This window comes from Elaeis guineensis, chromosome 11, assembly GCF_000442705.2.
Source record: "Elaeis guineensis isolate ETL-2024a chromosome 11, EG11, whole genome shotgun sequence".
NCBI lineage: Eukaryota > Viridiplantae > Streptophyta > Magnoliopsida > Arecales > Arecaceae > Elaeis > Elaeis guineensis.
Genome location: NC_026003.2, coordinates 84777656 through 84791594, shown reverse-complemented (window position 1 = coordinate 84791594; position 13939 = coordinate 84777656). Strand labels below are relative to the sequence as shown.

At 36.2% G+C, this 13939-nt stretch overlaps 1 protein-coding gene across 1 annotated transcript in view; it reads right to left on the bottom strand.

Annotated features, from left to right (window-relative positions):
- Positions 1-5175: 5175 nt before the first annotated feature.
- The window catches only part of LOC105034433 (acyl-CoA hydrolase 2), a 100397-nt gene continuing 91633 nt past the window's right edge, over positions 5176-13939 (bottom strand). The window contains exons 12-17 of the mRNA XM_010909596.4: positions 9278-9376; positions 9093-9149; positions 7749-7850; positions 5982-6030; positions 5830-5898; positions 5176-5734 (exon numbers count right to left, since the gene is read on the bottom strand). Of these exons, the coding sequence (XP_010907898.1) occupies positions 5657-5734; positions 5830-5898; positions 5982-6030; positions 7749-7850; positions 9093-9149; positions 9278-9376 (454 nt within the window). The 3' untranslated portion in view covers positions 5176-5656. The remainder of the gene's footprint in view (positions 5735-5829; positions 5899-5981; positions 6031-7748; positions 7851-9092; positions 9150-9277; positions 9377-13939) is intronic.

Genomic DNA, 13939 nt, shown 5'->3' with positions numbered 1-13939 from the left:
GTGACAATCCCTCCATTTTTGGCATCCAATGTGATGAATTGAGATTCATCATCAGTCATGTGTCTTAAGCATCTACTATCAAGATACTACCATTTTGTTACTTGGGATGCAAGACACACATGCACACAAGAAATTAAGTTTTAACCTTAGATACCCAAGCTAACTTTGGTCCTTTGGGGTTAGTCACAATGATTTTTTTTGAAACCTATATTTTCTTAATATTTCTATCATCAAATTTATTTGATTGACATGAATAGGCTTTATGCCCTACTTTACCAATTTAAAATAAGTAATATTTGGTAATTTTCTTATAGATGCATTGACAAAAATATTTTTCAAAAATTTTTATTTTTCAAGAGTGTTATAGCCAAGTTTGGCTTTATAATATACAACTTTTTAGTTATCAATGATCATCTGAAGTTTGTTTGAACTTAATGTAAATCTATCAACTATAGGTTTCAACTTGGTTACCTCTTCCTTTATTTTTGATTTTCTTTTATAAGAGTTTCATTTTGGCTTTAAAATTCATCTTCTTCTTTTAATAGAGATTGATTCTTTAATTCTAATTTTTTATTTTTACTATCAACTTCTTCTTTTTCTTTAGCTAATACTTGATTTCTTAATTTTAGATTTTTATTTTTTATTCTTAATTCTTTTAGATCATCCAAAAGTTCATGAAAAGCTTCTAGCAGTTCATCATAAAAAAATTCATTTTGAGTTTCGGGGGTTACCTCATTTTCATGTGCCATAAGGTACAGGTTAGCTTCTTTGTGAGATTTTTCATTTGTAGTAGAGTCATCACTATCGCTCTATGTAGCCATCATAGTCTTTTTCTTCTTGAACTTCTTTTGACCTTTCTTGAGCTGGAGATATTCTGATCTTAAGTGGCTCGGCTTCTTGCACTCATAGCAAATGATGGACTATTCTTTTTTTTTTCTTTACTCGACTTTCCCTTAGCTGGTGGTCTTCTTTTGCTCCCTTGTCTCTTTCTCATGAAGCGTCTAAACTGTTTGGTGATTAGGGCCAAATTATCATCTTCCTCGCTGTTCCTTGATTTTTCTGTATCTTCTTCTTGAGCTGTCAACTTGAGAGCGATAGTCTTCTTTCTTCTGATCTCCTCCTCAGAGTATTACTTCATGGTCAGTTCGTGAGTCATGAGGGATCCAAGTAGCTCCTCCAATGGTAGAATATTTAAATCTTTGGCTTCTTGGATTGCAGTGACCTTTGCATCCCACGATCTTGATTAAGATCTGAGCACTTTTCTCACAAGATCACTGTTAGAATAATATTTATCAAGACTTTTCAAACTGTTTATGATGTCAGTGAAACGGATGAACATTTGAGTTATTGATTTTTCAATTTCATTTTAAATAGTTCATTGTTGTGCACAAACATATTGATTTTAAACTCTTTAACTTATTTGTGCCTTCATGTGTAACTTCTAACCTATCCCAAATTTCTTTAGCTGAATTGCAAGTAAAAATATAATTAAATTTATTTGCATCTAAAGCACAATATAAAACATTCATGGCTTTAGTATTGAGTTGAGCCATTTTCTTATCAAGTTCATCCCATTCACTTTCTGGCTTAGAGAGAATACACCATCAATCAATTTAGTGAATGTGTGTGGTCCATTTACTATCATACTCCACAGATCATAGTCAAGTGCTTGAATAAAAATTTCATTCGAACTTTCCAATAGGTGTAGTTTGATCTATTGAAAAGTGGAGGTTGGTTTATGGATTGCCCCTCAGCTAGAGATATGCCAAATTGGGTTGCCATAGATCTTTGGCTCTTAATAGTTAAATCAAGTAAGACTAGAGCACCAGACTCTGATACCACTTATTACCCAGATATGGAGCCCAAGAGAGGGGTTGAATTGGATCTTTTTAAAATTTTCAAAATTAGTGACTGAAATAATGTGCTAAGGTGCTAAGTGTGATGAGTTGATTTATAATAAAGATGAAATAAAACATAAATAAGAGATAAATAAGTATTGAAACAAAGAGCAAGTAAAGAGATGCAAGCACAACAAACATCAAGAATTTATAATGGTTCAGTGCCAACCTTGTACCTACATCCACTCCCAAGTCCCTACTTGGGAATTTAATCCACTAAATAGATTTCAAGAATACAACACATCAGACACCTCCGACCCTTGCTATTCAAGCAAGAATACTTATTTTTTGGGTACAAACCAATCTTCAATATTTCAATTTCAGATTCAGATCAAACTATTCGAGTTTTGGAACCCCCAAAACTTAAAAACCCAAATACAATGTGAGAAAAGTAGGGTACAAAAATTTCAGCACAAAATTTCCTTAAATGAACACAATAAATGCAATAGAAATATAATACTTAAGGGAAAGAAGCTTTTACTGAATATCCTCAATGAATTGCACACTTGATTGCAGCTGGAGAGTGGTTGGTAAAGTGATTAAATGCTTCTTTTCTTCTCTTTAGGGATTGTTTGAGCTTTTCTCGGATGTGAACTTGAATGCTTGCAAAATTTATGATTTTTCACTTCAAAAGAGTATTTATAGTCACTATTTATCTTGAGAATGTCTTAGAGTTGATTTAGAGCTATTAGAGAGTATTTAATACGCATTAAATGCACCAAAAATGTGCTAAAAACTAGCATTGCGTACTTGCCCAGAATTGGTCGTCCCTATGAGTCGTCTCACTATGACTGAAAAATCCCATGGGACGCCTCATTTGGCCAGTCTGAAAATCAGACTTTCTATTTTGATCTCAGAGTCTCAGGGGTGTGAGTCGTTCCACTACATGCCACAAGTCAAAATAATACATGTTGGCTACTCAATCAAAAAGGATAATCTAGATGGATCGTCCTATTTTGTTGCAACCCAATTTTTCATGCATTTAAAATTCGTAACTTACCAGAATACTTTCAAATGACGTCAAATCAATTGGACACTCTCAAAAAGCCTAAAAAACTTCTCCAACTTGCAGAAACTTCATCTTTGACCCACTTAATGAAGCTTTTCAAACCCAATCTTTTGGACTATCTAAAACATCACAAAAATATTCTCCAAAGACAAGAAACACATTAGTAGTCCCCTCAAATGATTTGCGATCATCCAAATCAATTCTTGGAGCAATACTAGAAAATAAAGAAACAAATAACCAACATTATTAACCAGAAGTAGGGCTGAAATCGAATCAAATATAAATTAGATATCAATATATCCATAACCATATTTGTTTTGTTTGTCGAATATAGATAAGAATACAAATAGTAGTATACAAAAATTTATATCCATATTTATTTTAAATAGATACAGATATAAATAAATACTAAAAGTATAGATATAAATATAAATAAAATCAAATAATTAAACTTTATGACCGTAGCATCAAAAATATTATTAAGTAAATGGTAAATCAAGTTACTAGTATATTAATATAGTTATTTATTTTTCTTAAATGTTTAAAAGTGCCATATAAAATTAAATATGATTATGGATTGAATAGTTATCCATTAATATCCATATCCATTTATGAATATGGATATAGATATGGATATTAGTTGGATATCATATTTCTATCCATATCCAAAAATATTCGGATAAGAAAATAGGTCCCGACGCATAATATCCACTCCACTTTCACCCTAACTAGATGAGTAGGTTAAACATGAAAGAATTTAATTTACTTTCCCTTCTGCTTTTGTCTATCGAACATATTGGCTGCTTGTTAAGAATAATTAACTCCCACACAAAAATAAATGCTCCATTACTTTCATTGTTTTTCACTTTATGAATTTTATTTTTCATTGCCAATTAATGTAATAACATATTTGTCTAACTAATTTTCTTCACCTCATTTTCTTAGCTAAATGATGAAGCCTAAAGTGTAATAGGATTACTGGTAAAGGAAATATCAAGAACCTGATGTCACGTGGATGACCAAAATTAATTTAGAAAATGAAATCTAGATCCTCTCCATATGATCTAGCATGCTTGAACAGCTATAAACTATTATATCTAAATAAGAATTCCACCGTTCCTCTCCTTCACACCCCCCCCCCCACCCCACCAAACCCCCCAAAAAAAAATCATGACTAAAAAATAACCTTGGACCATGATAATTAGAAATTAGAGCAAGTGGTCATGCTTAGGGGTAGGCATTCCTCCTTGGTTGTGGGATAAAAATAGGGATTTATAGGGTAAAATACTAGGGCTGAAAGGAGTATAGATATTATCCATTCATATCCAAATCAATCTAAATATGGATAAAAATTTAAAAATCCAACTAATATCCTATCCATATCTATAAAAAAAAAATGAATATATATATGAATAGATAACTATCCGATCCGTATCCAAATATCTGAATTTATATATAATTCTATATAATTTTATATAATACTTATTAATTTTTACGAAAAATATATAACTATATAACTATATTATTATGATTTATTTAATAATATTTTTAATTATTATCTAAATAATATCTATAATTACATCCATACTTTCAGAATCTAAATTATATCTATATCCATTTAAAATAAATATGAATATATATTTTTACATCTAAATAATATTATGATATTATAATGCTGGTATGGACAGAAATTTCGTTATTGTCCAATTCTGAACGGTAGTAAATATCGAAACTTTACAATTTAATTGATCACAATTCTGTATATTCCATTCAAATACGATAGTAACCGATCCCATCTAATCTGATTTCAACCCTATAAAGTATATGGTGGTATCCGATCTACATCCAATCTAATTTCAGCCCTATAAAGTACTATAGCAAATAGTTTGTTTTTTTTTTTTTTTGGAATAGCAAGCTTCAATATAATGCTTAATGCAAATTTCTATGATCTTGAATTTGTTGGAAAGTCAATTTATGATGCAGACCTCAATCAAATTCCCAAGTTTTATAGTGAAAAAAGTTTAGGAACTAATTTTATTAAGTCATTTGATTTTTTATTAGGTTCTTGGTAGAACCAAAAGAAAGCATCTTTGACATTGATCCACAGTTTAACACATGCAAAAAAAAAGGGAAAAAAGAAGAAAAAGTTTCAAATCTTTCCCATATGTTATAATTATGTAACAAAAAGGAATACCCAGCTTTCTTTATCAAACCACGTAGATTTGGACAGTTTTATTTAAAATGCATTGCAGCTTTCCCCATCATAAATATTTAAAACTGAAATTGTTTATTTGAAGTTTCCTCATCAAAGTGTATAAATATGATCACTGGGTTTGAGAATTCCTTCTAACCCGCCGACATTTTGCAAATTCATCCGAGTAGGAGCTATTCTGCTCCACAATCACCAATCCTCCTTCCGGAACCAATTATAACTTTCTATCTTACCAAATGCAATTAGTATATTGCAAAAGTGGACTGCTCACCACAATTTGAGAAGCTGTCATATGGAGACTGTAACCTCAAGCATATGATATAAACAATAAAAGAAAATATGGCACATCAAATATACCACGTAATCAGTACTGAATTTGGAATCACTGTTCCAAGTTGAATTTAGAGCCACTTCCCAGTCCAAGTGCTGATGAGAAAGGCGCAAAGCAGCTGAACATGCCATGTTGGCTGCATTGATATAGTAGTATAAGATACCCAAGTTGATGCTCAGGAAAAAACATAAACACTTTAGTAGTCCTTAGAGCTTCGCTTTGGCAATTTGATTTGGTGATTTTGCCTTCCTAATTAATGCTTCTTGAGTCAATGACATGATGAGCTGCATATTAACACAGACAGGATTAGCATATTCATTGAGAAAGTTGGAGACAGTATAAAATCCTATAGTGAAGAAAAGAAGGAAAACTAAAATACCTCTCCTTTCCTGTTAAACATGCGGCCGGTACAGAACCCACGGCCACCACAGGCAGTCGGGCTCTCAATCTACAGAAATAAAACTATAGCATGTTAGATAATCCATTTGCAAGAGTTTCAGGATAAAAATATACAATTTTACCAATACTTACCACATATAATAGCCAATCATCAGCTCTCACAGGCCTATGGAACCATATCCTAATGAAGGAAAAGCAAAATTAAGAGTTATACAAAAGCTCAATTTAAATTAGTTTAATCTACTATGCTTTACATAAGCAGGCCTTTTACCAAGTATCAAACATTTTATCGTTAGATGTCAAGGGACTTGGGAGTAAACTGTTCTTGTGAAGAATGCTGTTGAAAGATGTCAGTTTCTCTCAGGTTATAGAATCACTGTAATTTTAAGCCCCAGAATCATATTCTACCTAATCTGTTATAAAAGAAATTTCAGAGACTGAGGAAGCATCGTTGCAGTTAAGCAAAGTTGAAGACTGAGGAGAGGTTACCAGATTGACAAAATACAGTACCTTCAGGCTTTACATATACAAGATACATTTCCATCTTTACCACTCATTTAAGTAGAACGTGATACCAGTCCCTTAGTAACTGATTAATGTCCATCAGGTCATTTACATTGGTCTTTTTAGGTAGACAAGCGATAGACTTTTTAACAACACTGCATAGCTAAAAAATCAGCAAATTTCTTGATTGCTTCATTCAATGGCAAAAGGTAAGCCTCAGTCCTCAATAATGAAATATTTTTGAAGGAAGTTGTTTTTAACAGTCATTATCAATTTTATACAATCTTTCAAAATCCAAAACTTGCCTACAGTCTTCTACAGTAAATTCAGGATTGAACCCTTTTCTGAATCTGGAACTTCTTTTCCCTTTTTTCTTTTCTTTCATGGACTGTGATAAAAGGTTTGCCTTTTTTTAAAAAGCTAATATGGTGGACCAATCAATAAACCCTGTCACACACTTCCGCTTTCTATTTTCCTCCAAGATATAAAATTCATTGACTGGATGAAGCGTCTTTCCACAAGAAATGAGCTGAAAAAAATACCATCCATTGAATTGTTTGTTGCCCTGAAATTCTTAAGCATGCTGACTGCAAATTTCTAATTACCCATGCCAATTAGAATTTGAGAACTATTTGCAAGCCATATCTGCCAGACTTTCAAGTTTATCCTTAGAGCTTTTCTAAATTCAAGGGGATGGCTTTATTTGATTGCACCACTTGAAAACTGAAAACGACCAGTTTTTTCATTATACCATTAATCATGCAAGAAATAGCCATGTTGAACGTCACAAGTGACTGGAGCATCTTCCTCAGTATTTTCGATCGAATGACTCAGGTTATGGTTACTTTTTGATCATCCATTAATTGGCAAAGGAAAGCTACCAGCACAACGAATATTGGAATACATTATCTAATATACATGAATTTCAATTTCTCAGGAAAGTAGCTTCTAGAGTGAATAACTTGTCCAAAGAAACCACTCTTTGCAGAGCATTGCATTTCTGATGAATTAGAAGACCAAACTATATAGTCTTATGCAGGAGTATTGCATTTTAATAGACCATATTCTTAGACCATATCTCATGTCACATAGGAGCTCAGGGAGTAACACCAGTTTATCCAAGTCTGCACTATAGCAAGAAGAAAGCATAGGTCATAACAAACATGGCAAGCTATTTAAAAGGTCTATAAACTTCTTAAGATTGACAAACAGTAGACATTTGGAAATTTAAACTCATCATAACAAGGTGGAAATGTGAACAACAAAATTAGAAATTTGGAAGTATGAGCATCAGCAGACAATTTGTTAATGTTTACAGAGAAGGTAAATTTGGTTATAGAGAACTCCACAATGCTCATGTACAGTTCGAGAAGTCAAAAAGTTCAGGAGCCATACGAGTGATCCAGGCTGAGTGATGTTGTTTTTAAGCCCTTCTTCTTGTGAGGATTTAGGCTAACACCAGCAAAGATAAGATCTGAAGCATATGCTACAACACATCTGCAACCCAATCAATTAGGTAGTTGTTCACACTAATGTCATAAAATGAACAGAAATTGACAGATAAACCAAGAATATAACAGGATTCTTAGGCACAGAAAAAATAAAAAACTTATTTTATCGCCAAACACAGAAAGATGTCTGTTTTTCTTGAAGCAAAGGTTAGGCTAGGCCTAACTGCTTTCATTTAGTATATGAAAGAAAGGTAAAAAGTAAATAGAAGAGAATGACAAAATAAAGAAAAAAAGGTAGAGAGGTGGTTGAATAGAGCAGGGAGACTACAAAACAGTTTTTGGGCAAGGACATTCTGAAGCTTCTAAGAAGCAAAGCAGGTGCTAAGTCATCACCACTAACATCATCACTAACATAAGACAGGTACCTGATTGCTAGAGTATTCTGTCATCACAAGCATTTCCCGTTTGGTCTATATATTTAGTAGAGTCATAAAATAGGATAGAAACTGATCAGGTTTTATAGAGAATCCAAGTTTATTAACATAATTACCTGTAATTTGCTGCTTCTGACAGCTTTTAGGACTGGTTTTAATCATTTCCAGGAAAATGATCCCTTAAGGCCATTCCTCTGTAAACCCATTAATTAGTTGCTAGCACTTAGGGAAGATGACTTGGTCTTACATATGTGAAAACAATAAACTTATACTGAATGAGAGAGGCTACAGCCTGTTTCCCTCTTTCAAATCTGAGCTTGACCTTCCTAAAAAGCATAGTTTCTCTTTTGGACCAACCAGTTCTGTTAATATTTATTAGCTTCATTGAAGATGTACAAGCCTAATCTATGAATCAAGAATGCAAAATTAATATGCTACACAGATCAAAATTTAAAAGTTAAGGCAACACTGTTTGTATTTTATCTTCTTTTGGGTTTTCTTGGGAACTAACCAAATAAATTATATTTTTCTTGCTATATTTCTGCAAATTGTCGAACAGAAGTCTAAGAAAGTATTCACAAGTGGCATCAGGTGTCATAGTCATCTAGAAGGCATCCAAATGACATAAAAGTAATAGAGGACATTCAGATGATTCAAATGAGGGTAAGACCTTTTGATGATTATAAGCTATATGTTGATAAGAACCTTTGTCAGAGATGTCTGATAATTCTCATATGGTAAAGTGTCATATCCACCATATGAATGGAAATGTTACCATGTAGCACACAGGCAGGCATGTGCAACAATTTTATAAGAGTTCAACAAGATGACATTTCCAAGATACAATTACATACCTATGCAAAGCTGGGTCATCTGAAAGTTTTCCTCTTGCTCTAAACCAATACTTCAAGCTGAAATAGAGATCAGGCTTCAAACATAATAAGTATCTATGGTAAAAGAAAGCCATATTATCTTGAATCATCATGTCATTAACAGTAATATATAAAAAAATTAGCACAAGAAAATTAAGGTGGAATACCTTGGTTGAGATTGTTGCCTAGAGTTGCTTGTTTCACAAAATCTTATTTCTATTGGCCATGGAACAAATTTTTTTCTGGCAATTGTGTTGCGATAATGCCTGTCAATATCCGCCATCAGTAGATTTTACACAGAGAACAAATATTTCAAAGCAGAATGAAAAGAATGATAAATCAAAGCATATTTAGAAGATGCAACAAGAGCTTCATTTGTAACATGATGGGAAAAGGAATACAATATAGAAGTTATTACTCAATGGCAACTTTAGGACAAAATTCTTATCCTTAATATCAAGTCAAAATTAGGACAAGAAAATGGCTTGAAATGGTGGCCAGCCTTAGATTAACAGAATTTGAGACTTTGAGCACAAACTGATCAGATTCGAAACAAAATCAGAGAAAAAACGACCTGAGCTATACACAAAAAAACAGCAGAAAGAAAATGATGGGTGAGAAAAAGAAGATAAAAGTGGATTTACTAGTGGGGAAGGAAAAAGTTAAAGAACTGACAAACATGGCCTAGGTGAGACTATTTTAAGTTGGACTGCCTTGTATTGGAATGAAACTAGCCACAAAAATGAGCTGCCCAGAAAGCATAAAGTAAAATGGGAAAAGAGTAAGAGATGCAAGAAGAGCCTGATACAAGCCTAAAGGGAGACTTGCAATTCATAATGGACTTGAAACGGAAGCAGTTGTCCAACTTTTCCTTAAAAAAGGGCTTCGAACAAAGCCTTCACCATTCACCAATTACCATAATAAAGATTGAAGATCAGTTTTGACTAAAAAGTTGTTTGGGAAATATAACTGGTACTGCCAAGCTCCCCAGAGAAGAACCCCCACCCCACCGCCCCACCACCACACCTCCCTCCCCAAACAAAAAGATAAAAGAGGAAAAAAAATTCTGGTTCCGCCAAACTTCTTATCAGCAGGTGCTCATTTCACTGGATCAAGGCTCAAGACAATGCTTCAATGATGGGGGTAGGGATGCAAACAGAATGGATTGACTTACTTCTAAACCAGAAATGACCTGATAATTACCCAGTCCAATTCAAACAGAATGTATTTGTATCATCCTTTGATTGAAAAATATGACATGCTTTGAATATGGATTGGATATGGATAACTAAATACCCTGATCTGAACCCAAACCAACTTGTACTAACCAAATACACTATATTTTTCAAATCCCTTCTTAAATTTAAGAAACGATTTGCTTGAAGGGTTCATTTTATGTGTTGTTGATGATTAATTTATCTGACTGTCAGTCATCTTATTTAGAATGGGTAGCTGATAACATCTCCAGGTTGTTCAATTGTTATTTTCTTTCATACTTTGTACAGAATATAATTGGCTATTTTGTACAAGGTTTTTATGGTTCAGGTTTAGACCATTCTTTACATAATTAACCTGAGAAAACCTGATGGATCAAAAAAAATAAAGTCCAGCAAAATCCAAATGGAAATGAATTTGACTTGTGACTCAGATTCTAGACAGTTAAAAATATTATTGGATTCACATGGCAAATCCTGATCCAACCCAACCCACTTGCAGCCCTATATGGTAATGCAAGCAAAAGATGCTAACAAAGGTAGCCTATAGTGATGGTGGCAATACTGGTGGGGATTCAATGATGATAATCATAATGCTAGCAGAAGTCATAGCTGAACTTGGTGGCAACTGAGGTGGTAGCAACAGTAGTAGAAGTGGTGGTGGGAATACATGATCTGGTTTACTTGGGAAGTTGATGTTATACCTTCAAATTCTCATAAAACTGCAGTTTAGATTAAGAAAAAATGTTTCTGTAAGTTTCATGATCTCTTCTACTGATCAATGCCTACCATCAGCATGATATTAGCATTATATTACACAATACACCATGCTTGCCTGTAATGAAGCAATATGCAAGAAATATAGTATGCATAACCTTATCCCCAATAGCTAGTACTACCACACTGATATATATATGTACAAGCATTCAATTGATCCCCTAAAGGAAAGCATAAGCTTTACTGTTGTTATTTTATTATTTAAAAAAAAAATGTTTTGGCAAGTAGGTGGCCTCAAAATGAAATCTGAAAAAATTCATAATGCAATTTAAAAAGGTCAAATGGAACTGAAACTTACATTGATAGACCGACAGAAATGCTCAAGTCAATAAAAGATGAATATTTTGACTAAGTGATGTGTTGCTCGTTATAAGTACATGTACACCTCTTTGCGCAAAAGACAACAGCAGTATGTAATTGTCAGTTATCAGGAAACAACTATGAATAACTATGAACAAGGCTTCTTATAAATCCAAGGAAAAAAGTTTTGGTCTGCCTGAGTGCGATTGTGTGATTTCAACAAAACTTGTGCAATCTCTTGGGCCTTTCAGTGTACAGGTGGTGACTGCGGGCTGAGTGCTGAGGATGGATGCAAAGGGTGATACCAGGGGTGAGAGCGGTCAGTCCTCGTTGGGCGCCGGCAAGAAGGGACGCTCTTGGGCGAGAGTTGTCCAAGTTCCTCCATGGCAGTCCATGTGGACATCTCACAAGATCATGGACAAGGAGGTTGAAAAGCTCCAGAGCTACTTCACCAAGGTTCTGGAATTCCCAGATGAAATGGAGGAATCAAGGAAGCAATTGGAAAATTTGGTGGTGAACACAGTTTAGGGAGGAGGGTGCCGGTGGTGTGGGTTGCAAGAGAGTTTGAGGAAAAGGGTATGCTTTATTATGATGTGAAAATTTCTTTGGCAAAGGACCATTAGCTTCTCCGATCCCGATCGGAGGCTGATTGCAAGTCCATCGTTAAGGGGGTCCCTGGTTTGTCACCGGCCAGCTACTGGCCCTCGAACCATGGATGCCGACTTCATCCTGGGAACAAATGTGGTGAAGAACATGGTGGTTTGGTCGAGACTGCCAAAGCTGCCTATTGAATATTGGAAAACGGTGAGGATTCTTGGGATCGCGGTGGAGGCAAGGAGGCTGCGGCGATGGATGACTTCATGAAATAGTGCCAAAGGGTGGGCTTCGCCAAAATCCAGGTGGAGATCTACTTAGCAGAGCCACTAAAGCCAAGGTTCTCCATTAGAGGGAGGAAAGGGATCTTTTGGCAACCATTTGTATATGAAAATATGCCAGCAATATGCTACCTTCGTGGTCGACTAGGGCACACTGACGATGGTTGCTGCTTCCCTCAGCCTGATCTGTGCTTAAGGGAAGCAATTGCCCTCTTCAGCCAAAGAACTTCACGGATTCAAGAGAGGGTAGTCGGAACCAAGGTACCTCATTGCCGATTGTGGTGGAAAAAGGTGGCAAGACATATTTGGATGACACTGGAGGTGGTACTCGGGTGACCATAGCTTAGCTACATCTAGGTCCATGGCTGGTGACAGCTAAACTCCGACAACACAAGACTCCCAAGGCCATGGGACAAAAGGGAAAAAGGAGACCAAGTCCAACCCAAACTCATCCAGCCCCAACACATTGTCATCCAAGCCAAGCTCACTGAAGCAACTCAGCTCTCCAAACTCTCCATCTAATTCGGATAGGTGGCAAAAATTGAGTAAAGTGCTCGTCATTGATCTCCAACTAAGCAGTGGGGGGGACCTCAACTCGGGCAAGTGAAAACAAGCGAGTTCGGGTCAACAGGTGGTGGGGCTTTCTTGGCCTTAGTGGGCATGGGCATAGGGGGCCTAGGGGGAGATGTGATGGGTCAGGGCCAGGAGAAAAACCCTAGCCTACACGACCTTGCGTGGCGGAAGCGAGTAGGCTGAACTTGAAGTGGGCTAGAAGCCCAAGTCTGAGAGCCCAAACCAATCCAGTCTAGTCTAGGCAGCCTAGCTCGAGTGACCATAGGCCATGTGAACCTGGACCGACTGCTAGGGCTGGGTTTGAATCGAGAAGGGGCTTGCAATCGGAGGGGATGGTACCTCATCTTGTCTAAGGCTATCTTCACCAGAGAAAAGGAAGTTAGTCGTGGTGCCGAGAGGGCGTGCTTATGCTCTGGAGATTGCATTGCCGGCATTGACCTCCACTGTCAAGGGTGGGCTGCGGCGATTGGTGAGTCCAACCAATTAGTGGAGCCTGCGGTTGTAAATGGCATGCAGTAGTTTGTCACCGATGAGGGGTGGGCACCAAATGATGGTCATCGTCTAGCGGCAAGCGGCGCTCCCTTGGACCGAGAGGCTAGTCTTTCAGTTTGATGAGAAGGTTCAGCAATTGTCAGTGGTGGGGAGGTTGGGGCTTCGGGTGGGCTAGGCCTATGTGGTTTGGAGAATCATGGCCGAGTGGTGTCCTGTGTGAGGGATGCCTGGAAAAGGGCAATGGTACTCCCGAGCCTGTCTTGGTTAAGGGGACGCCGAGGATGATGGCCATGGTGTTGGCTCCGAAGGGCCAACCCCCCATCCTTAAAGGTCTCCTGATGAAGATTCTTGTGTGGAATGCCGAGGGAGTAGGGAAAAAGCCCTTCCTTCATCCCTACTTTTCGGAGATTGATGCAACAACATAGCCCATAATCTTCTTCTGGAGACCTGATTATCAGACATCAGCTTAACTCGATATCGGCACCACTTTCCATTGTCTTGGGGGTTGTATGGCATTGAGTCTCGAAGCCTTTATGGGGGATTATTGTTGTATGGAGAAATGGTGTAGTTATGTGGATGTGTTCCATAAAAACGACTA